The 23,379-nt window shown below is 33.5% G+C and overlaps 3 protein-coding genes and 2 non-coding genes across 8 annotated transcripts; 3 read left to right on the forward strand and 2 right to left on the reverse strand.

The window, feature by feature from the left end:
* The first annotated feature begins 878 nt into the window (after positions 1–878).
* LOC120209138 lies at positions 879–2,877 on the forward strand. The gene is made up of 7 exons (XM_039208203.1): positions 879–1,199; positions 1,303–1,379; positions 1,578–1,712; positions 1,946–2,000; positions 2,197–2,284; positions 2,462–2,560; positions 2,677–2,877. The coding sequence occupies exons 1-7, from the start codon at positions 928–930 to the stop codon at positions 2,818–2,820; spliced, it is 870 nt and encodes a 289-aa protein (XP_039064134.1). The 5' UTR covers positions 879–927; the 3' UTR covers positions 2,821–2,877.
* A 1,936-nt stretch (positions 2,878–4,813) lies between these two features.
* Positions 4,814–4,889, forward strand: LOC120209149. Its single transcript, XR_005524376.1, has one exon. It is a non-coding gene; the product is annotated as a small nucleolar RNA R12 (small nucleolar RNA).
* A 74-nt stretch (positions 4,890–4,963) lies between these two features.
* On the forward strand, positions 4,964–5,044 carry LOC120209148. Its single transcript, XR_005524375.1, has one exon. It is a non-coding gene; the product is annotated as a small nucleolar RNA SNORD24 (small nucleolar RNA).
* A 2,261-nt stretch (positions 5,045–7,305) lies between these two features.
* On the reverse strand, positions 7,306–10,713 carry LOC120209139 (YTH domain-containing protein ECT4-like). 3 transcript variants are annotated; one of them, XM_039208205.1, is made up of 10 exons: positions 10,691–10,713; positions 10,501–10,634; positions 10,154–10,230; positions 9,832–9,988; positions 9,665–9,738; positions 8,979–9,575; positions 8,274–8,855; positions 7,975–8,187; positions 7,756–7,899; positions 7,306–7,655 (listed from the first exon to the last, which is right to left on the reverse strand). In XM_039208205.1, exons 2-10 carry the CDS (start codon positions 10,529–10,531, stop codon positions 7,560–7,562), a joined length of 1,971 nt encoding a protein of 656 aa, XP_039064136.1. In that variant the 5' UTR covers positions 10,532–10,634; positions 10,691–10,713; the 3' UTR covers positions 7,306–7,559. The 3 variants fall into 3 exon arrangements, with proteins under 3 accessions (XP_039064136.1, XP_039064137.1, XP_039064135.1); XM_039208206.1 differs by lacking the exon at positions 10,691–10,713 and having other exon boundaries at positions 7,306–7,652; positions 10,501–10,684; XM_039208204.1 differs by lacking the exon at positions 10,691–10,713 and having other exon boundaries at positions 10,501–10,684.
* A 1,762-nt stretch (positions 10,714–12,475) lies between these two features.
* Positions 12,476–18,529, reverse strand: LOC120209140 (lysine--tRNA ligase, chloroplastic/mitochondrial-like). 2 transcript variants are annotated; one of them, XM_039208208.1, is made up of 13 exons: positions 18,037–18,529; positions 17,827–17,938; positions 17,589–17,697; positions 17,099–17,156; positions 16,323–16,394; positions 15,810–15,917; positions 15,161–15,253; positions 14,935–15,039; positions 14,592–14,798; positions 14,140–14,234; positions 13,951–14,041; positions 13,588–13,758; positions 12,476–12,737 (listed from the first exon to the last, which is right to left on the reverse strand). In XM_039208208.1, the coding sequence occupies exons 1-13, from the start codon at positions 18,475–18,477 to the stop codon at positions 12,645–12,647; spliced, it is 1,755 nt and encodes a 584-aa protein (XP_039064139.1). In that variant the 5' UTR covers positions 18,478–18,529; the 3' UTR covers positions 12,476–12,644. The 2 variants fall into 2 exon arrangements, with proteins under 2 accessions (XP_039064139.1, XP_039064140.1); XM_039208209.1 differs by having other exon boundaries at positions 16,323–16,391; positions 18,037–18,477.
* Positions 18,530–23,379: the final 4,850 nt, after the last annotated feature.

Consider the following 23,379-nt stretch of genomic DNA (forward strand, 5'->3'; position numbering starts at 1 on the left):
GGAGGAGGAGAGAGAAGGGGAAGTGGTGTGAATGGAGAGTGCAAGTTGTACGGAGAGGAGGTGGGGGAGGCGATTGGCAGCGGTTCGGGTGATTAAATGGGTTTTAAAACCCATTTAACATTTCCCAGATGTAATCCGACGTCGTTTGAGAATTTTAATTTTATTTTTTTTAGCTGAAAACGGGATACTAACGTGTCACGCCATTCTCTTCTCTATTAACGGCAGATAAAAGGCGGTAACGGCAGGGATCATATTGTAAATAAACTAAAAATTTAATGACTATGTTACAAGTTTCAAAACTTAGGTGATCAAAATACAAGCACCCTAAAAGTTTGGAGACTATTTATATAGTTTACCCTTATAATCATTTTCATTGACATTTAAGCTCAATTTCATAGATAATTTGTCTTAAATGAGTTAAATCATACAATATTGATATTTAAAGAATTTAATTATAATATTTTGAAATTTAAAGACTAGCTTTTCAATATGTGCCGAAAACTCAAGTGTGTTATGCAATTAATCCAAAAAAGGGTAAATTATGCATTTAATACATAAACAATCAGTTTTAGTACTTAAATTTTTAAATTTTTTTAAAAGTTTAATTTTTATTTCATTTTAGTAACATGTTCAAAAGTTAATGTTAAGTTTTTAAAAAAATTGAAAATTTAGGTACTAAAATGTACCAAAACTGATAGTTTAGGTAAACGCATTAAGTTTTTAACAGTGAGATACTAAAATGAAATAAAAATTAAATATTATGTATGGTTTTAAAAAATTGAAAGTTTAGGTACAAAAACAGATAAAATATAATGGTGTAGGTACTAAATGTAATGTTTATCCAAATAAATAATAAAATATCTAAAAGTCGAAAACCAGAACTTCGAAGTAGAAGAAGATAGGGTAGTCAGAGCGGGCAAAGAGAAGATGGAGGGAATCCAGTTGAGCTGTGTTTTAAGCTGTTATTACACTACCAAAACCCATTTCCGATTACGCCGCCAGTCGCCGGAGCTTCCATTTCCGAGCTTTCCTCCGCCCAATCGTCGACACCGTGCAAGCCTCAGAACTCGAACTTCACTCCCTTCCATGGAACTCCAGGTCCAGGACCAACAAGCATTTCACAAATCCAAAGACGTGCTACCTAAAATCGACAAAAGTGGCCGCTTTTGCAGCCCTAGAGCCGCCCGGGAGCTTGCTTTGTACGTTTTCTTTCTCCTTTTTTTTTTGGTCTAGCTTCTTCACATTCTCAATTCATTTCATTTTTTCCAGTTTCATTGAATTCGCGATTGGTTGTTTGGGCAGATTAATCGTTTATGCGTCGTGTTTGCAAGGCTCGGACCCTATTCGGCTGTTTGAGAAACGGATAAATGTAGCCAGAGGTAAGTATTACATAAGATACTACCATGCGAGTTCATTATGTTGGATGCTTATTTAGGGATGGATTTGAAATATATGTTTGTGAATTGAGAAATTATTGCATCCATTTCTAGCAGAGAGATATTAGGGTTCTAAAGACGAGCTAGAATTGAATTGAAGACTGGATAATCTTTCTTTTTTGTTTTCGTTTATATTCAAAGAACCCGGTTATGAATTCGACAAGGATTCGTTATTGCAATACAACCACATGAGCTACGGAGGAGCTCCGGTCACTACGCTATCCATTGAAGAAGCCGATGAGCTTTTACGCAGCGATGAGCAGGATTCCGCCATCGGTAATTAACCGCAAAATACAGTCCGACATTGAATTTCATGTAGATTCTTACGGTTTTTTCTTCATGTATAATGGCAGAATAAGCTCTGATTCTCACTAGTTAGTACACTTTTATTGCAACAAATTAAGCACTCTAGCAATTATTTATGATTCACTTGAGATGAATTCGGATGGAAAATGTTGACATGGCTAACCACCCGGTTTAACTGACACAATCTTGCCATCATATTGCAGAGGCCGAAGTTCTATCGGCTCCTCCGAAGTTGGTGTACAGCAAACTTATTTTGAGGTAAACCATAACCCTATAATTCTTAACTGCATTATAATGCATTCCTCTGATAAAAAAGCTGGGTTGCACCCGTTCTTCAAAACTATACTTGATGAAATGTCAAGGCATTGGTGTCGGTTGTTCGCGTCAGTGCTCCTGCTTGAACAAGTTTGAGAGAGACTATGCTTTCTAACTGACCTCTTGTCGCTTTTTGTAGTTTCGCAAGGAAACTTTTGGTAGCAACCGTGGACAAATGGGACAGTCATGTCCTTGTTATCGATAAAGTCGTGCCATCAAATTGGAAGGTCCGTTTACGTGGATTTTTAGACTTAGTTTCTCTTAATCTCTTTGGTAGATACTTGTGCACATGCTTTCGACATGTGAATTCGATGTTTAAATGTTTGCGACTCCCCTCACCCTTTCGATTTCTTATGCATCTTGTATATTAATATCTATTGATCTTATACATTCATTCCTCACAGAATGAGCCGGCTGGTAGGATTTTGGAGCTTAGTATTCTTCACTTGGCAATGTCGGAGATAACTGTTCTTGGGACCCGACACCCAATTGTCATTAACGAGGTATCTCTTTCTTATGTTATCTCTCATTTCCTGAGCGTTCCTTTACTTTCAGCATATTTCCAACCAGTAGGCATTAGCTTTCATGCTTAAAACCAAGCACTGTGTGTTCTGCAAAGGCCGTCGATCTTGCAAAGCGGTTCTGTGACGGGGCAGCACCACGAGTAATCAACGGGTGCCTACGGACGTTTGTGAAGGATCTTGCTGGAACCAGCCAAGCTCAGGCTTCGAAATCTAACCAGGAAGTACCACTTAAAGTATGAAAGTTAGTTCGTTCAAAGCCATCTTTTGCTTCTCGTCGGTCTCCGAGTTACCACTTCGAAAACGGCTAGTGTTGTGAAGGGTAATCTTCAGCTCATTCAAGTGCTTATGAACTGAGTTGTATGCCGTAGCTGAGTTAAAAACCAGAAAAATCGTAGCAATGTGATCAAATACTTGATAGCTGAAGAATTTTGTATATGATCATGCTGTAGTTGGAATGTTTGTCTAAAACATAGAATTGTATGACTATCATTTTTCAAATGCGAGATTACTCGGAACTAGGGTGTTCAAATAACCGAACTAATTCGGTTAACCGATCAAACCAAATTAGTTCGGTTAATTCGGTCGGCCACCAAATTAGTTCGGTCGGTTAACGGTTAAGAAAATTTTTAGAATTAGGTTAACGGTTAATTCAGTTCAAAATCGGTTAATTAGCCGAATTAACTGAAATTAAATTTTAAATATTAAATATATTATATATAACATATGGGCTCAGTCCAAATCATTTAAAATCCAATTAATAATTTAAGATCCAATAATTTTTAATCCTAAATCAATATTAATTAATTAAAAAATTTATATAAAATTTTTATTTTATAATTATATATTAATTAAATTAATTGTAAACTGTTTTTTAATTAAAAAATATTAAATATATTATATATAACATATGGGTTCAGCCCAAACCATTTAAAACCCAATTAATAATTTATGATCCAATAACTTTTAAACATAAATCAATATTAATTAATTAAAAAAATTATCTAAAATTTTTATTTTATAATTATATATTATTTAAATTAATTATAAAGTTTTTTTGAATTTAAAAACATTTAATTTTTATATAAATTAGAAAATTTTAAAAAAAATCGATTAATTCAAAAATTAACCGAAATTTATTTGATTCGGTTAATATTTTTGAAAAAAAGTTCGGTTAACGGTTAAATAAAAAAAGTTCGGTTAATTCGGTTAATGGTAATTCGGTTCGATTTTAACCGAATGAACAGCTCTACTCGGAACCTTATTATTTTTTAATTATTTAATGTTTCTATTATATCTTAAAAATAGGTCCAAAAATAAATATAAAATGGTTTGAAATTTTATATTTTTAAATAACATTAAGAAATAAAAACAATCAAATTTTTTAATCTTATAAAATAATCTTAAACTTATCAAACTGTTAGTATGCGCTAATTCATATGACATTATAAAAATTAAAAAAATTGATAGATATAATTATAATTTTGTAACATTTATAGGTTCACTCATCAGAAAGAGAATATGTAAAATACAAATATAGTCACGAAATTATATTAAATTTGATCACTAAACTTTTAAAAGTTATAGAGTGATACCAAAATCTTATCAAATTAGTACAAAATGATCATTAATCTTATCAAATTATTAAAAAAAGACCCTTCAACTTATCAATGTTTATCACTTTTAATAATTTAAATGACCATTTTGTAATAATTAAATAAATTTAATAATTATTTTGTAACTTTCAGAATTCTAATGACTAAAAATATAATTTTTAATATAATTTAGTGACTATTTGTAGATATGGGCGGCGCGGCAAACCAAGCCTCACCAATTTATAAATACACCCCACACCACCTCACAAAAAAAAAAAAAAAAAAACTAATATGCTATTCCCTCACATGGAGGCGGTGGCTTGAGGAAGCTACTAGTTTTTTGTTTGATCTTTCGTGCCTCGATCACGCTAATTCCTTTTGAATTGAACCATTTCGGTGTTAGAGGGCCTACTAATTGCAATTCTTTGATCTTTCACCATCAGAATGGATCGAAGGATCTATCGTTAGGTCAAAGTAAAGGCTCTTCGTATGCGCAGCTTTCCTCTGTGTATACTCTCCCTTTAGCTCCGATTGTTCCTTTTTCTTCTGGGATTTATCGGTGACAAGGTAGATACATTTCCCTTTTTCCTTTTAATTTCTCAATTTTGTTTTTTGTTTTTTAAAATGGAGGAAAGAAATTTAGAGGATGATGAAAACAATCAGACGGATTCCCATTGATTGTTACATGAGAACACTGCCAGCTACTTCCGACTCTTGATTTTTTTTCCTCGATTGTTATTTTTAACTTTAGGATAAAAATTAGGGTTTTAATTAAAATTAATGATTTTGGGGCCTGTGATGTGATAACATATTTGCTACTCTTGATGGTGTTCGCCATTTGACGATCATTTCCACAAAGATCTCTGAGGCCTTGTTTTTTGAATTAATTTATTAGCTGATAATTTTAGTATAATTCGAATCATTTTCATTCTCTTAATTATCAGGTGGTTTAAATGATTTGAACCGATCTATGGATTCGGTACTTGAGCCCGAGGTTTTGATTTAGGGTATATCAGGTGGTTTAAATGTTTTATTAGGCTTAATATTTAAAGTATTTTTTGTCGAAATAATATCTAAAACTATCTTTTTCACTAAAAACGGATACTTAAAATATTTTTATTTTGATATCATTTTTTTCATCGAATTATATAAAATATTCTTTAATTATCACATGTCACTCTTTTTTAAATTTAGATGAAAAAGTTTGAAAATTACACATTTTTACTAAAAAGATAATAATAAATATTTTTAAATATTTAATTGAAAATTAGAGTACAGTTTAAACACTTATTTGTGATATAGATTTTTTTTATTCTTTAAAAATTTTATTCTGGTTTTATATCTAAATATGATTTTACATATATATATATATATATATATATATATATAAAGCTATTTGAATTTAGATAAGTCATTTGAACTTAGATAAGTCATGTACACCACAAATTAAGTTGCTTGAATTCAAGTGAAAATTAATGTACATTTATTAAGTTGCTTGAACTCTGATAAATTAATGTATGTTAACAGCCGATTAAATTCAAAAAATCTAACAAAATAAAATAACATGCCACCTTTTAATATAACAAAGAATAGTAATTTACGGAATGAATCAATTTACCTCGGTGTTTAAAAGAATAGTTGTTATTTTTAGAGGTCATTAATTCGAACACCAACGATTGTAATCGGATGGGTAGTGATCATTTATTGTCAAATAATTGAGAGTATTTAGAACGTATAAAATTTTATTGTCAATTTCCTTAAAATTGATTTTAACTTAAAAAGTGATAAATTTTGCTTAACTTTATTAGAAATTTTAAGTTTAAAATTATCAAGTTTAACCAGAAAGATCATGGATTTAAATTTTTTAAATTTTACTTAAAATCAAAAATTAAAATTAGACTTGTGAACTGAAATATTTTTAGACTTAATTTGATTGAAGTTTAAATTTGAACTCAAACATAATCTTTGAAAATTTTGTATTGTATTTTTTTAAATATGTATATTAATATTAAAAATAATTTAATAAAAAATTAATATATTATTTTTTAAAGTTGTTTGTGAGTTTTTTGAGTTAGATATCAAGTAGTTTGTTTTGATTTAGTAAGAATTTGAGTCGTTTAAAATTGAGTTTATTTGATTTGATAGTTGATTCAGTTTTGACTAAGTTGATTTCGAGTATCTCACGATACATCTTATCATATTTACAACTTCAGTAAAAGTAATTTAAAATATTTGTTAAAAAAGTTTATCGTTTGAAGAGAGTATTTATTTTGTGAATACAAATAATATATTTAGTAAATAATCTTATTAGATGGGAGGGTTTTGTTGAGGTTCACTTCAATAAATGAAATGTGTAGCACAAATCAAATTATTTTAGTGGTTAAAAAATAATTGTTATTTCTAGATAACACAAATGCAAACATCAAATATTGCGAGATATTTGAGAGTTCATGGTTAAATTGTTGAGAGTAGAACAAAAATTTCCCCACTTGTAAGCAATTTTAATATAACAAATAAATAAATAAATGAAATGTGTATATTTCAATATTAAATTTTGTTGATGAATCAACCATCAATGATTGAAAGTATCAACAATTGTTTAATGTTTGAACCACTCAAATGCAATTAAAATTGAAACTCTGCACAAATCAACTTAATTCAAAGATTAAAAATCAGTGGTCAAGAGAATCGTTGTTATTTCTAAAGATCATAGGTTTGAACACCAACAATTATAATAAAATAATTGAACGTTTATATCAATTAAGAGTATTTAATACAGTATTACTTTATTACCTTAGGTTAATTAAAATTGTAATGTTAACACCAACGTGTGGACATACCCAACAATTAACGTTTGAAATTCAAAAGGGTGTCTTCAAACGTGTACTCATGGTGTAAACTCATAAAATCAAATATAGTCACTATGACTAAATTCATACATAAACACGGGACTGCGATAAATACAACACAATGGTCCACATTGCTGTTTCCGGTGGCTTCGAATTTACACTATTTTTAAAAAATATATATATAGAAATAAACAATACTGCATATAAAAACATAATAATAATTAGTAACAGCAATAAAATATGGAGGGGAAAAAGGGAAGACAAAAACAAAAAAAAGGCAATAAAAAAAACTAACACTTGAAATTAAAAGCCATAAAAACCCAACAGCTTCCTAAGAAAACAGTAAAGAAGCACTTGTACATTCCCTGCCATGGATTATTCACTTTCTATATCTTCACCCCCAACAAGAAAACTCCCCTCCAAGATTGGGTCCACTGTTCTGTGATTCTGAAGCAGTTACAAACTCACACTCTGCCATCTTATTCTACAAGAGACCACACCACCAACACCTCGACGGAATTCCCGATAAAAGCTAAACTAGCAACCGACGTTTCGGCTATATTCAGATTCCGGCAATGCAGCAGTTAAACTAGGTTCCTTTTCATCTGCTGCAGCCTTTCCTTCCCATACCTGCTGCAGTTTTGAGGAAACCAAATCAGATTGATTTTCACGGATGAACAACAAGCACAAATTCGTCAAGGGAAAAAAAAGAGGAAAAATTATTCAGTCGTGCCTGCTTTTGCAACTGAAGTTTAGCATTTTTCTCCTTAATTGCTTTCTGCCGAACCTCGTAGAATTCAAAGTCATCTAAAATGCAAGTTTTAATGGAATACTCCTTAAAGATTTTGAGCAACTTAAGCCCTTGCTCAAGCTTGATCTGCACAAACCAAACATAGGTTACCCTTAGAATAGGGGAAAAGAGAGAAGAAGAAACATTAGAAACAAATAATACCTCTTGTGTATCCCTGCTATTTGTGACGGGCTTATTCTCATTGTTCTCTAGGGTAATGTGCTTCAAGGAGTTGTTGGGTACATCCTTAATTATGTGCCACTTTACTGGGAAACAACCAGTCCACTTGTCTTGTTGCCAGACATCCACGTTCTTCTGAAAGTCAACAGGTCCTACCATCTCAGAAAGGCCAACAAATTGGCCACTTGTATTGACCTATAAAAAGTTCAATAAAATTAGAAGTTAAGCACGGAAAAAACTAGGAAATTATCAGAAGAGACAATATGCAACAAGCCACGAACCGAGAAAAAAAGAAATATAGGGCAGTGACCCGATTTCTGCTGAGCCTCATGGTAAGCTGCATCAAGCTTTTTGTTACCATTTGGTGTGCTCGCCCAAACGTTGTACTTGATGCTTTTATGCACATCATCCTCACTGTATGATTTAATAACAAAGAATTTGGCATCGTCATAATCCACAGGGAATTCCTCTCGGTTATATTGTTCACAGTCCAGAACAACACATGCCTTTTCCTCATCCTTGGATCCATCTGAGGGAGTATTTTGCCCCTTGATAGCTCCTTCTAGAACAGGAGTTGCACCCTTTTGGTTCTTAGGCCCCTTAGCCCTAGGTCCCCTGTTCAATTCATTGCAACTGCCCATGATATCATTGCCAGCACCAAAATAATGATTGCCTCGTCCTCTTGGTCTATAATTGTCCACCAACCAACCCTTTCCATTTGTACGCGAATCATAAACATTAGATCCAAAGCCCATTCCAGATCCGAATGTGTTCCCATACTGGCCGTATGGTTTGTTTGGGTACATCCCGTTAACATAACCATGAGTTCCCATGGCAGACATTAGCCCAGGATGCTGTAGTCCCTACAAATTTAAAGGTATAACCATGAGAAGCCAAAAAGTAGAACACCAAATTATCTGAGAAGAAGATCAGCCGAGAGTCAAATACAAATAAGAAAATTATTTTAAAAGTCAAATCATACATACCACGTAGTTAGAATTTGATCGGAAGTTTTGATTCCTTGAAGACGGAAAACCATTTTCTTTTGAAACCGAAGAATTTTTTCCAGTGCTAGTCAAAGGACTGTGTTGCCCATCAGAATACATAGGTCCATCCAGCCATGGGATAGGAGAATGAAACCCATCAAAACCATATCTTGGATCCTGATATCCAGATGTAGGAACACCTCCTGTCGGTGCTCCCCTTCCATAAGAATTATTGGAATTAAATGAGCTGGGGTATGATGGTTTTATTGCACCTGGTCCGCTACTGCCCTTCACACTGCATCCATTAGCAACTACATTGGAATTTGAATTCACTGTTTCAACAGGCAAGGGCTTTTGATCAGCACCGGAAGATGTCACAAGCTTTCCATGCGGCAGAGCAGCAGGGTTTGGAGTGAATGGACCACCGGTCAGAGTCATCAGCTGGAATAAGGGAGGATACTGGTAGTGCTGAGGCCCATACAGTTGACCATCACTTCCCATAGTCGGAACTGGGGAAGTTGCAGGTGAATATGGAACATATGCTGCATAGCCATAACCATGATGATACATAAGAGATCCATTGTATGCATACACTCCCTGACAACACAATATTACATAAATTTAATAAGAAATCATGAAAGACATAGCATCTAACAGCAACTTCCTGTACTAAGAAAAGGACTCACATTAGTCATGTCAAATCCATCTGGATTCACATATTGTGAATATTCATCCCATTCATTACCAGAGGTGTCAAAGCCTGCTATAGGCAATATACAGAATAAATCCAATTTTAGACCCAAATAATCCAGAACAAAAGATGTGCAACCGAAGGAACAAATTAGTTTACTACCTCCATAGTAATAGGCAGATGAATAATCACTGGGAATATAGCACATAGTTGGATCCATAAAATCCGGCAGCAAAGGCGTTGCAGATCTCTCAAATGATGGAACTTGGGTATTCCCAGCGTTGCCTGAATCAACAGAACCATACTGATAAACTAAAGGCTGCAAAGAAAATTAATCACGCATTTAGATAATCTTAGAAATCCTCGCCCGTGACCAACCAAAATAGAGATCCAAATTCTTTCCAACTTAATTTCAACTAAAGCATCCGCATCACACAGCACAGTTTTATCCATAATTGCAAAAGTAGAAGGAAAAGGAGGCTACCTTCTTGGCAGGCTCAGGAATGTCCAAGGGCTTCGCTTGTGAGACTGCAGACAATTTCTGCAACAGCTCTGCTGTTTCTAAAAGAAAGCAACAAGTTAAAGAAAAACAAATTTTCGCAATTTTCTTTACGATCCAAAAGAGCAACAAATAACAAGTCAACACAAATTCAATCAATCGGCCAAATCGAATACTAACAAAATCAAAACACTCTTCGGAATAGTCGAAAGAAGATCAAGAACCATATAAAAGAAGCAAACAACAAGTTCAATGCATAAGATGCGGACAGAGAAGCGTCAACGAGTATAGATCCACATGAAAGAAAAATATAAACGAATATTTGAGGATACGATCCACGGAGGAAGCAACTATAGGCGCCATCACCACACCGAAGAATCTCTAAACCCTAGAATCGAATCCCAAAACTCAGACTTGGGGTTTTAGAAAGAGAAATTACACTCTCAGCCTCAAAGGCACAGCCGCCGAGACAGAGACGGGGAAACAAAAACCAAAAAAAGATAGAGATTTGGGAAATAAGGGAAGAGAGAGAGAGGGGGATTTGAAAATCCAAATCCGGTTATTCGAATTGCACCAGGAGGCTTTAACTCAATTTTTCCTCTTATTCGATCTGCTCTCACCCTATCATACCTTTCCAACGTGCTGTTATCCCACGTGGCCTTACACTATTGGTTTGATTGCATCATAGGTTCGTTTTTTATTGGTGGGTGACATAGTTACAATGACCGCCGGGGACGTTTCGTTGTTGAACGAGGCGTGTGCCCATTGGGGGATAAGATCCTTTGGAAACCCTAGATTAGTTCTAATTGGAGAGAATCTTATCCATTAAATTTATTGATTAATTTCAATTGAATAAATTAAAATAAATTTATTTTTCTCTTTTGAAAATTTACCATATCACTTAAATATTTTAATTAATTAAATCTAATTATTACAATTAAAAGTATATTTCAATCCCGCAAGACTTTGATACTCCTATACTTTTAAACTGGTTTACATATATTTTTATTACTAATTTAATTATACGTTATAATGATTTATAATATTGAATAAATTCGGTAGTTAAAGGGGTAATTATTATTTTTAGAGATCTCAAATTTGAGCATCAATAATTATACATGATATTTAATCATTCACGGTTAAATAATTAAAAATCTTTAAAATATATATTATTACTTGTAATCACCTTAAATTAATGAAAATAAAATAATCACTTTGATCGTTCTAGTAACTTAATAAAGTAAGATTTTTTTCAAAATTTTATCATGTGAAAAATATAATTTACAAAATAATCGTATATTTCAAAGTTGATAGATAATTTTTTTTTTAATTTATAAACAATAATCAAGTGTTAATTCAATGGAGAAAGTATTAAAATATACTTTTTAAAATAATAATTAATATTAGAGTAAAGTACATAAATAATCCTCTAACTATAGGATATTGTTTAATTAAGTCATCGACTATTAAAAATTATAAAATGATTTTTCGACTATAGAGAGTTGCTTTCTTGAGTACTTTGACTATTAAAAGTTACAAAAATATTACCCGACTATTCATTATATTTTAAATCAGTCATTTTTTGTTAAAAATTTAACAAAAGTCTGAACTGTAAATTAACCTGTTGACTGAGATATGATAAAAATATAATCTCACAATCTCAAACGACTATCATATCTCAGTCAACATATTAACATTTAACTCAGATGACCATTATTTTTTTAATAGAGTAAAACAAGTTTGAAACATAATAAACTATCGAGTGACCGTTTTGTAACTTTTAATAGTGGACTCAACAAAACAACTTCCTACGAGAGATCATTTTGTAACTTTTAATAGTCAAATAACACAATAAAATTGTATTATATAGTGAAAAACCATTTGTGAACTTTACCCTTAATATTGTTGTAATAACATTTTGTTCTCTTCATATCTTTAAATAAAAAATTAAATTAATGTACACTGAAAATCACTAAACTATGCTCAAATAATCATTTTAATCATTAAAATCTTAAAAAGTTACAAAATATCATTCCATTTATTAAATTGTTACAAAATATCACTTTAACATTATGATAATTATAAAAATTCAATAACTTTAACAATCATTTTGAACCAATTCTATAAAATTTAATAACTGTTTAACAACAGTTCCTAAAAATTCAATGACAAATTTTAAAATTTTAAAAGTCCAGTATTAAAACGATTTTTTGAGCATAGTTAAATGACTTATGATGTATTTCACCCAAAAACTAAAAACCACCGATCTATTGATCAAAATTGTGTATAATAATGCTTTCTCTTGCTTTTAATTAAAATTTCATTTCAAAAGTTAAGCCATAAATGTTCTTTAATCCGTTTAAAATGTTGATGATCTTCACCATAAACCCTACATTGAATGCTCAGATAAGGGCAATAAATAAAAATAAATATATAGAAAGGAAGAAGTTATAGTTCAAGTAGTAACATCCTACCATTACTGCGAAATCTTTAAAACGGGGAAAGCAATGACATCTCGGATGCTGGCGGAATCCGTCAAAAGCATCACCAACCTATCGATTCCAAGTCCCTACGAACAACCGTTTTCACTGTTACATTTTGTCGAAAAACTCAGAACACATGGATCCATGCCTGTATGTGTGTGTGTGCATATCAGCTTGTTAACAACCATTTCACAGTTACATTTTGTCAGAAAAAACTCGGAACACATGGATCCATGTATCTATGTATGTGTGTGCATGCATGTCATCTTGCTAACAACCATTTCCACAGTTACATTTTGTCAGAAAAAACTCAGAACACATGGATCCATGTATCTATGTATGTGTGTGAATTAGCATGTCATCTTGCTAACAACCATTTCCACAGTTACATTGTCAGAAAAACTCAGAACACGTGGATCCATGTATGTGTGTATGCATGTCAGCTTGCTAACACCATTTTCACCGTTACATTTTGTCAAAAAATGGGAACACATGGATCCATGTATGTATGTGTGTCTATGCATGTCAGCTTGCTAACAACCATATTCACCTTTATGGCCTTTACATTTTGTCAGAAAAACTAAGAGCACACGGATCCATGTATGTGTTTACGTATGTATGCATGCATGTACGTATGTCTGCATGAATGTATGTGTGTGTGTGTGTGTGTGCGTGTATGCATGCATGTATGTTTGTATGTATGTGTGTGTGTGTATGCATGTCAGCTTGCTAGGGACGATCGAGAAGTCCGGATTACGTGCAACAAACAATATCAATCAAATCCAAAAGGCATTCTTTGAAGTCAATAACTCAATATCACATTCTGGGCTCCGTTATAACCCAGCATGTACTATGATTAGGTGGAACCAATTAACATCAACAAATTTAACAACGAATGATTAATGCCAGTATCTGCAAACAAGAAGATGAGCGTACCATTCCCGAAGCCGGAGGCATTCCGTACTCCAAAGCAGTAAGAAAATCATCATCGAGAGTCACTTCATACAAGGAATCGTCATTTTTATTCTTTTCTTCTTCCGTGCCATCTGCAATGACTTCTGCTCTCTTCTTGTTATGTTGTCTCACTTGCTCTTCCAGGCGGGCTCTCTGCCATCATGTGTAACAAATGCAAATTTCTTAGCTCTCGAGTTAAAGCTAAACTGGAAATCATAGTTTATAAGAACATCATCAACAATATCCCGTAAATTATACCCAAAGAAGACTCTTCAACCATGCTTCCTATCGTCGAAGCCGCTAAATTTCCATATTTAGCATATTAAAAAAAGTAATCATTGTTACCTGGTCCAAAGGATCAGTTAACTCTGAGAATGCATTGGCTAGTTCCCGACCGCATATGAAGAGTTCAAATCTCTCAGTCAAACCTGAATGCCTATAGAGAAGTAAGAGGAAGTACTTCAGAAAGTGAAGACAATTATATGCATAAATAAACACAAAATATCACACCAGTTCTGGGTAATGCTCGCATACCTTCGGTGTGGTTTGGCAAGAGGAGATATTTCAATGGGATAGTCCAAAACAAACGTTGGCTGCAGGAGCTTTGGTTCAACAGAAATTTCGAAAACCTGAAGGTGATACTTGATAAATAAATCAAAGGCTTATTGCGACTAGCAGTGGACTAGTACTAGAAACAGTCTTCGCAAAATAAATCCAAATAAGCATATGGTTCTAAAAGTCCTCTGTAATGGATTACTGTGCAGCGAATTCCCATGATTTGCTTGTGTATGGAGATGAGAAAGGGGTGAAGAAACTTTCGGCACCGCTTTGTTGTGTTTTTCAAGCCTAGAGTGAGACAGGAATTGCATTTCCATGTGCGAAATCTATTCCTATTTATACTTTCATTCCTCTCGTGCAAATAACTCTGTTGCAGCATTTTGCAGTTAACTCTATAAGGAACTAATGAGATATTAAAGAAGATTGACCTCGTTAAGGAGGTGGCCAAGTGAAGGACATGCTTCAATAGAAGATTTGTCCTTACTATCAAGTCCAACTCCAATTGCCTTCAGAACAACGTCTTTAACAACTTTAAGATCGTCTTCCAATTCAGTAAAATCAATCCCGGTGACCTCTTTGACAAGATTGTGCATGGTTTCCCTCCGCCATGGCCGCTGTAATTTTATAGCAGTCCCCTGTATAGAAGGCATATACATTAGTTGTTCCGATGCCTGTTTCAAATAGATTTTACACACAGACACACACATATAAAGAACACCTAGTTATCTACAACCTACATAAATGAAATTAAACTGTTTTTAATGCCATTACCTGGTAATCAATAGTGAGCTTTCCATGAACAGCAAGAGCAGATTGGGTCACAATTTCCTCGGCCATGTCCATCATAGTCTGATAATCTGAATATGCTTCATAAATCTAAAATCAATTAAAAAAAGATGGTAATCAGAGCTTCACAAAACAATTTAATACTTGAAATCATATGAATCATATTAGCACTACCAGGCACGAAATCAGCATCTGATATTTTTGTAAATACCTCTATGGTAGTAAATTCTGGATTATGACGTGTAGAAATGCCTTCATTTCTGAATATCCTACCAATCTCATATACCTTTTCAAATCCTCCAACCTGTCAATAGGATATATAAAAATTGATGGCAGTATAAACTTGACGGCCAAAAAGAATATCAGAGTCAAACAGTAAGGATCGAAATATAAAGTAAAGGGGAAAAATGAAGAACAAGATCAGTGTCGTCAAGGGTGAGCCTACCCCAGGTGTTAGGGCCCTTCTTATATTCCACAAGACACAAGGCCCCAAAATATCAGTTGCCTGAGTGAAAGCGCATTATGTATACATGCTTGATTTTTCATGTCAGTTCGTATATATATTATATGATAGGCTTATGTTTTAGAAATATGATAACAGACATTAAAAAGTGGTTTTAATCCTACAGAACGTGCAAAATCTGCGTCTTCCTTGCCAATATGCATGATTTCCTTATGGTCCTACACCTATTGTTGAACACACGAACGTAGAGGGTTTGTTATTATCCCCTATCCAACTAATTAGGAACTTCAAAAACCCCTCAATCTGAACCTAAGGTTTAAATACCAGCTGCATTATTCATGAATCAAGGAGGAAAAACACGAAATCATGCATGGAAATTGGAAACGAAAATGTTTACCAGCATTCTTTTCAAGTGAAGTTCCGTTGCAATTCTTAGATAAAGATCCCTTCCAAGTGAATTGTGGTATGTCATAAATGGTCTTGCTTCAGCTCCACCAGCTGCTCCCTAATCAATCAAATTAATTAGTCAAATTCCCTGAAAACAATATTTGCTTTGGCACCGCAAAACAAAGCAAAAACAAACAAATAAATAATGCAACAAAAACAATAATCATAGAATTATGATACATAATTTTATATAGAATGTGCCCTAAAAAATAGAGTAGAATGTGGCCTTTTCCTAAGTAGGTTTTAGACATTTAGAACCACTCTATTGACATCCCAATAGATAGAAAGCTATGTGCGTTTCCATCTCTGCCTAGGAGAATCAGCATTCATTTTGCTTAACAGTGTTGCACAAGAAAGGACCTCGGTGAAGGTAGACTAAAAGGTCATTCAGCCAAGGATCAGTAAATATATACCACAACAGAAAAGGGCAACACCCCAGAAAAATATTAATTTATTCACAAACCTGTAGAACTGGAGTTTCGACCTCAACAAAACCTCGAGATTCTACAGTCTTTCGTATCTCCTTCATGATCTGCTATAAGAAAGGTCAATAAGGATACAATTCCAACATAGTCAAATCTCAAATCAGATGGCTCCAGAAATACAAGGCTTATACACACATGAATATACATACACATCAAAGCAATCTATAACTTACAGCCATTAAAACAAGTTTAGACTGTTCCTAATAGACAACCAGATAGTCCAAATATTTTTCAAGTCCATAAGCATTATTGATGGGGAAAAAGTTAGACATGTAAAGATTAGGAAGTTAATGCTTCCCTACAAACAAGATTCAACAAACCAGCCTATTAACAAAATATTACCATCTACAGTCTACTACATTTTTTATGGATTTCTGCTCTCAAACCAATGATATATGATTTTCACCATGAAAAAGACAATTCTACATGGTTTATCGAAAGTAAGAAAAGTAGATATTAGAAGGAAAAGGAAAAATGCAGCATAATAATTCCTTCGCAAGAATATAAACTAATATCATGTTGGAGACCAAACATAAAAACCAACTGATATGTAGCTTTATCGAAGATGAAATACTCTATGCCCTAGAAGAACAAGCAATTTTTCTCTTGGGTTGAGCAACCATATGGTGATTAGAGTGTAAAAGTGAATCTGAAGACAAAGTAACCAAGTGATTGAAGTGTTATAAGAACAGCCTGCTAGCAAGAAAAAACAAAAGATAATTCAGCTTCACTCCAAAAAGTGGGAATACGTCACCATTGCTCGTTTACGGAATATATCAGCTACTTCAGGATTTGCAATCATATCAACATACCTAAACATGATCGGAGGTGGGAAATATGATCAAAGGGGGGAAACGATCCACCAATATCAAAAGAAACACCAAGAAAAGGACATATAAGCACAAACAGTTTGCAATGTGTTATATGCATAGTAATAAGCATTTCTCTTCTTTGATGTGATTGTTATTGGTAAAAGAATTAAGGATATTCATAATGCAATGGTAAAAAAGAAAAAAATGATAATTGTTCTAAATAAAGACAAGTGGCATTTAAGAATATCTTATATCTTCCCCTTTTTTCCCTTCAAGGGAAAAAGCATAAAAGAAAAAAAAGAATGAAATATCCAGCAAAATTCATTGAGGAGCTCGGTAGGATGGGATTTGAAGGAAATATATGTTTGAATAAGTGAATTACTAGATGATTCACAAAAACAGATAAAACAAAAGTTGCAGATAGCAAATCACCTTTGACGGTAGCGCTTATCAATGTCGGTTAAACCATGAAACTTGTCCGGCAGCGGAAGTAGTGATTTCGTAAGTATTGAAAAAGAATCCACCTTAACAGAAAGCTCCCCTGAAACAGTGAAGCAGAAAAAAAAACGCAATAAATCAAGGGAAGTTGCTTTGACTTTGACAGCATACACTGATAAAGAATAAAATAGAAGCAACAATTAGAGTAAATCCTCGGTAAAATGAAGTTCACCTTTCTCAGTTCGCTTTATAGAGCCAGAAGCACCCAATATATCACCAATATCAACAAGTGTCTTCAACTGCTCAAATTGATCATCCAAAAGCCTTTCCTTCTCACAGTATAGCTACAATCATTTCATAGAGATACAACAATCTAAAATTTTAATCAAATTATAGCAGAAACAATACAAATTATAAATGAAAAGGAGAAGTAAAAAAAAACTTGAATAGTGCCGGAATCATCTCTTAAAGTGAGGAAAGCAAGTTTCCCAAATGCTCTACGAGCCACAATTCGGCCTGCAATGGAAACATGGTGATTTGCGCCATCCAACTCCTCGCCATTGCTAAGATCCCTGTATACCTCTTGAAGCTCCCTAGCACTATGACTTCTATCCCACTTATATCCGTACGGCTCCAAACCTTTGCTCCGCAGTTGCTCCACTTTCTTGAGGCGGATGGCACGTACGGCTTCACGGTCTGAAGTGGAAGTGGGCGTTGAGGTGGAAGAGCGGCGGTTGCGAGTGTTGGTGATGGCGTTGGCGGCGACGCCGGTATTTAAGCGGCGGAGGAATAGAGAAGGGGAAGCGCCCAATCCAAACAGTTGCCTCAAATTCGAAGGCCTTGCAATGGATGAGGATAGCCTCCATACCTTCAAGCCCTCCATCTTCAGTTTCTTTTACTTCCTTTTCACTGTTATTACCAGTTTGCCACTATTATCACTCTTCCTTGCTCTTTTATGGTCTTTGCATTTTCAAACATTTTTTTTTCATTTTTCTATTTTCTAATAAATAAAATAAAGTATATATACGATCCCGAATTACACAGAGTTGCTTCGATGACACCTCCTGTCGTAACCGGTTTTCGTCCGGGCACGAAAAATTTAACTTGACGGGAAAAGTGATGTGAATAAATGATTTTGAAAATAATTTGGGAGTCGCCATCGGCCTTTTGGGTCAGGTAGGTCGAATACCTAAAAATTATTATTATTTTTTTAAAAGAGTTTTAATAAAACACTAATAAAAAAATAAACTGATATGCGTTTATAACCAAAAATTCATTCTTTTTAATAATAAAAAGGGATTCGTGGTCGGTTACGTTTAGGGAAGGATTAGCACCCCTACAACGCCCAAAATTGGTACTTTTTAATTATAAATTGTCTCTATTAAAAAAATTCAAAAATATATTTAATTTATAATTCTTTTATTTCAAAATTATATAAAAAATTTATTTATTTATTTAAAAATATCAGAAAAGAACTTCTAGGTGCCTTAAGACAGCTCTTTTCTTTGATATTGATAAATATTAATTTAAATAATATTATTTACTTTTTAATTTTAAAATATCAGAATAGGACATCTAGTTGTATTAAGACTGTCCTTTTCTTCGATATTAAAAATAAATATTTAAAAATTACTATTTATTATATATTTATGAATATAAAAATATTTAACAATATAATAAAATAAAAATACTACTAAAACAATATATTTAAAAACAATAAAATAAATGAAGACATATAAAATAAATAACTAAATTATAATTAAAATAAAACTAAATCTAATTCCTAATTAATTGAAATTATAGGGATTAAATATTTTATTTTCTAATTTAATAATTTAGTGACCAAAATAAAATTATCTAAAATTCGAATTTTATAATAAATTAAATTAAAAATATGAACTAGGGATTAAAAAATTATTTATTAAAATTAAGGGATTAAATTTGTCATTTATCCTAAATATATTATTTTAATAAAAAGGACTAAAATGAACAAAATTAAAATTCAAAGACTGAATTAAAATTATTATAAATTCAGTTTAGTGACCAAAATATAAAATTTACAAGTTGGGAGGACTACGGACGGGATTTAACTATTTTGTAATTACGCGCATAGTCCTTCCCGAAACGACGTCGTTCGGGAAGGACTATATATGTCCAAAAACCGGCTGGCCCGAAGGGCCAGCTTCATTTTATCATTTCTGTTCCCTCTCTAACTGAGAGAGAACAAATTTCTCTCTGCCCTCTCTCTAGCTTCCCTCATCGGAGGGAAGCCGGTCACCGGACGGCAACCGTCTGCCGCCGTGACCATCACCGCCGGCCACCGCATCCGGTGGCCGGAAAAAAAGATTTTTACACTAATATATAGATCGGACCGTCCTAAGGACGGTTCCGGTGTTATTTCTTCCTAAAAGGCTCCCAATCGGAGCGAATCTACAAAAGTACCTTCGTTGTTTCGAAGATTCCGGTGAGATCTGGTAGTCGGGGCTTCCTCGGTAAGTTCTCTTCTTCCTTTTTCCTTCTTTTTTTGTTTCTGTTTATGGGATTTTTGGCTGAGATCGTTGGTTAGTATTTTTTCTATTTCTCTGTTTTTTTTTTTCTCCGGTTCTGTCTCTCTTTTTTCTTTTCTCTCCTCTTTTTTCCTTTTTTTCTTTTTTTCAGGTTCGGGTGGTGGCTTTTATAGCCACCACCGTTGTGGCCGTCGGATCGGTCCGTAGAGGGGGTCTCGGTGAGTCACCGGACTACCAGTGGTGACTCACCGAGTAGCCATGGCGTGGACGGCTGCTATTTTACCTTCTGGAGTCTTCGGTTGGGACGTGGCAGCGGCGGAGGCGGTGAGGGCTTCTGGAAGCAGCAGCGGCGGCGCTGGGACGTGTCCCTAGGGTATAGATACCCTAGGGTTTCCTCTGGCAAATGGTGGACTGTTGGATCAAACCAGATCCAACGGTTGAGATTGAAGATGGCGGCTGGCTAGATTAGGGTTAGGAAACCCTAACTGGAAACCCAAATATTTAGGGTTTCTGGTTGGATTTGGACCGGCTCTGGTTGGTTTGTAACTGGGCCGGTCCAATTGTAATTGGGCCTGTAATTATATTTTTTATTATTTATTTATTTTTAATAATATTTATATGTATTTAATATATTTAATAATAATAGTAATAATAATAATAATAATAATAATAATAATAATAATAATAATAATAATGATAATAGTAATAATAATAATAATAATAATAATAATAATAATAATAATATGGATAAAAAATTAGTATCTTCAGCTGCCCCTCTTTGCTCATTCTTGTGTTAACAAGAATAGGGCAAAGATGAAAAGATAATAAAATTTTTTATCCATTTGACTTTACTTTGATCATAATGGAGATATTGAATAAATTCTTCTCTCTCTCCAAATAAGTTCTTCTTATTATGAACTTTCTGCTGGGGATAATGATAACCTCTTTTCTGTGATAGAGTCATTCAAAAGGTTGAATAAGCTCTTGATGAGTTCTTCTCATTATGAACTTTCTCTAGAAAGGCTGATGTTAATCTATCTCCTTCTGTGATAGAATTATGCCAAAAGTTGAACAAGTTCTTCTTATTATGAACTTCTTCTTTCTTCTTCAGATGAGTTCTTCTCATTATGAACTTCTCCGGAAAAGATAATCCATCAATTGATGGATTCAGGTAAAAGGTTGAACAAATTCTTCTCATTATGAACTTCTTCTTCCTTCTTCAGATGAGTTCTTCTCATTATGAACTTTTTCTGGCAATGTTGATCCATCAAATGATGAATTCAGGTAAAAGGTTGAACAAATTCTTCTCATTATGAACTTCTTCTTCCTTCTTCAGATGAGTTCTTCTCATTATGAACTTTTTCTGGAAAAAATGATCCATCAAGTGATGAATTCAGGTAAAAGGTTGAACAAATTCTTCTCATTATGAACTTCTTCTTCCTTCTTCAGATGAGTTCTTCTCATTATGAACTTTCTCTGGAAAAAATGATCCATCAAGTGATGAATTCAGGTAAAAGGTTGAACAAATTCTTCTCATTATGAACTTCTTCTTCCTTCTTCAGATGAGTTCTTCTAATTATGAACTTTCTCTGGAAAAGATGATCCATCAAGTGATGAATTCAGGTAAAAGGTTGAACAAATTCTTCTCATTATGAACTTCTTCTTCCTTCTTCAGATGAGTTCTTCTCATTATGAACTCGAACTGGAAAAGCTGATCCTTCAAATGATAAATTTGAATCTTTGCTAAAATTTTTGAAATTCCTGTTAGAAATTCAACAAAAATGAATGAAAATGCATCTATTTTTGCAAATGCCTAAATATGATGCATGAATATTAAGTTGTTTGATTTTAGACTGGTGAATTGAGTATTTCTTCAATTGTAAAAACCCAATATATCTGTCTTCTTCAAATCAAAGAATCTATCATCTTTGACAAATGTAGATGTAGATATAATGTCACAAAACCTCTTGAGAATAAAACTCAATAGTATAGGCTCTTGAAAAGCTTGCATTCTGGCAACATGTTGATTCTGATAACAACTTATCTGATTATGAAGTGACCTTTCAAGATGATTTCACAGATATCGATAGTTCTTCTAATACCGAGAAATCTTGAATTCTGAGGAGAATAAACTGTTATACTTGACAAAAATGAGATTCTCATGGGCTGAAACTTCAATAGCCCTGAAGAAATGTGGTCCAGATTCATCAATTGCAGAATTGGCAAATTTTATATGTGCTTCTCAAATGACTAAGGCTGCTGATGCACTTCTTCTGGTAAAAAATAGGAAGTCATTATGCAATGATCCTAATTATAAGCAAAGGCGAAACTTGGGCTATGTTTTTTTTGAAAAGGAAGCAGATGAAGCTTGAAAAGGAGCTTCTTAATGAAGATAATCATGTAGTTCATCTTTCAATTCCAACGATTGGTTCTGGGGTTCCTACTGAATCAGATCAGATAACTCAAAGAACACTTCCAGAAGATGCTATGAACACATTCATCTTTTAAACTCAATGATAGTTTTGTCAAATCAGATCAAATAACTCAAAGAACACTTCCAGAAGATGCTATGAACACATTCATCTTCCAAATTCAATGATTGGTTTTGTCAAACCAGATCAGATAACTCAAAGAACACTTCCAGAAGATGCTATTGGCACATTCATCTTCCAAATTCAATGATTGGTTTTGTCAAACCAGATCAGATAACTCAAAGAACACTTCCAGAAGATGCTATTGGCACATTCATCTTCTAAACTCAATGATTGTTTTGTCAAATCAGATCAAATAACTCAAAGAACACTTCCAGAAGATGCTATGAACACATTCATCTTCCAAATTCAATGATTGGTTTTGTCAAACCAGATCAGATAACTCAAAGAACGCTTCCAGAAGATGCTATTGGTAAATTCATTTGTTCTATTTAATGTTTGGACTGGGATATCACAGTACTTATTCGATGTAAAGCCAGAATTTGTAGATTTGAAGCATTTCCATGCTATTACACTGAAAAGGGCTATATAATTCTGCTAATTAAAAACAAAGTTTCTCTTATTATGCTTCATCCATGTGCTGATGCTTTTCCATTGACAAAGAAATGATGGCTTTCTTGGAATCCTAGAACAAAGTTGAACTGTTTATAAACATGTACATGAAGTGCCAAATTGACAGAAAGGATCTGTAAGGCTTTTGAAGCTTATGACAATGAGCCACCTTCGAGTGTCCAGAAGTATGTTCTTGATGAGTGCTGAAAATGGAATCTAGTATGGGTTGGAAGG

Source organism: Hibiscus syriacus, unplaced genomic scaffold (genome assembly GCF_006381635.1).
Source record: "Hibiscus syriacus cultivar Baekdansim isolate YM2019G1 unplaced genomic scaffold, ASM638163v2 tig00018093_pilon, whole genome shotgun sequence".
Lineage (NCBI taxonomy): Eukaryota > Viridiplantae > Streptophyta > Magnoliopsida > Malvales > Malvaceae > Hibiscus > Hibiscus syriacus.

Excerpts from the sequence above, each read along its gene's own strand:
- LOC120209140 (XM_039208208.1), bottom strand. The coding sequence starts at position 18,477 with ATGGAGGGCTTGAAGGTATGGAGGCTATCCTCATCCATTGCAAGGCCT. Across the intron at positions 17,698-17,826 it reads TATAAAGCGAACTGAGAAAG|GGGAGCTTTCTGTTAAGGTG; the intron begins GTGAACTTCATT and ends TCACTGTTTCAG. Across the intron at positions 15,040-15,160 it reads CAGAATTTACTACCATAGAG|ATTTATGAAGCATATTCAGA; the intron begins GTATTTACAAAA and ends AATTGATTTTAG.
- LOC120209139 (XM_039208205.1), bottom strand. The coding sequence starts at position 10,531 with ATGGCGCCTATAGTTGCTTCCTCCGTGGATC. Across the intron at positions 10,231-10,500 it reads AGTTGCTTCCTCCGTGGATC|AAACAGCAGAGCTGTTGCAG; the intron begins GTATCCTCAAAT and ends GCTTTCTTTTAG. Across the intron at positions 7,900-7,974 it reads ATAGCAGGGATACACAAGAG|ATCAAGCTTGAGCAAGGGCT; the intron begins GTATTATTTGTT and ends TGGTTTGTGCAG.
- LOC120209138 (XM_039208203.1), top strand. The coding sequence starts at position 928 with ATGGAGGGAATCCAGTTGAGCTGTGTTTTAAGCTGTTATTACACTACC. Across the intron at positions 2,285-2,461 it reads TCGTGCCATCAAATTGGAAG|AATGAGCCGGCTGGTAGGAT; the intron begins GTCCGTTTACGT and ends CATTCCTCACAG. Across the intron at positions 2,561-2,676 it reads ACCCAATTGTCATTAACGAG|GCCGTCGATCTTGCAAAGCG; the intron begins GTATCTCTTTCT and ends TGTTCTGCAAAG.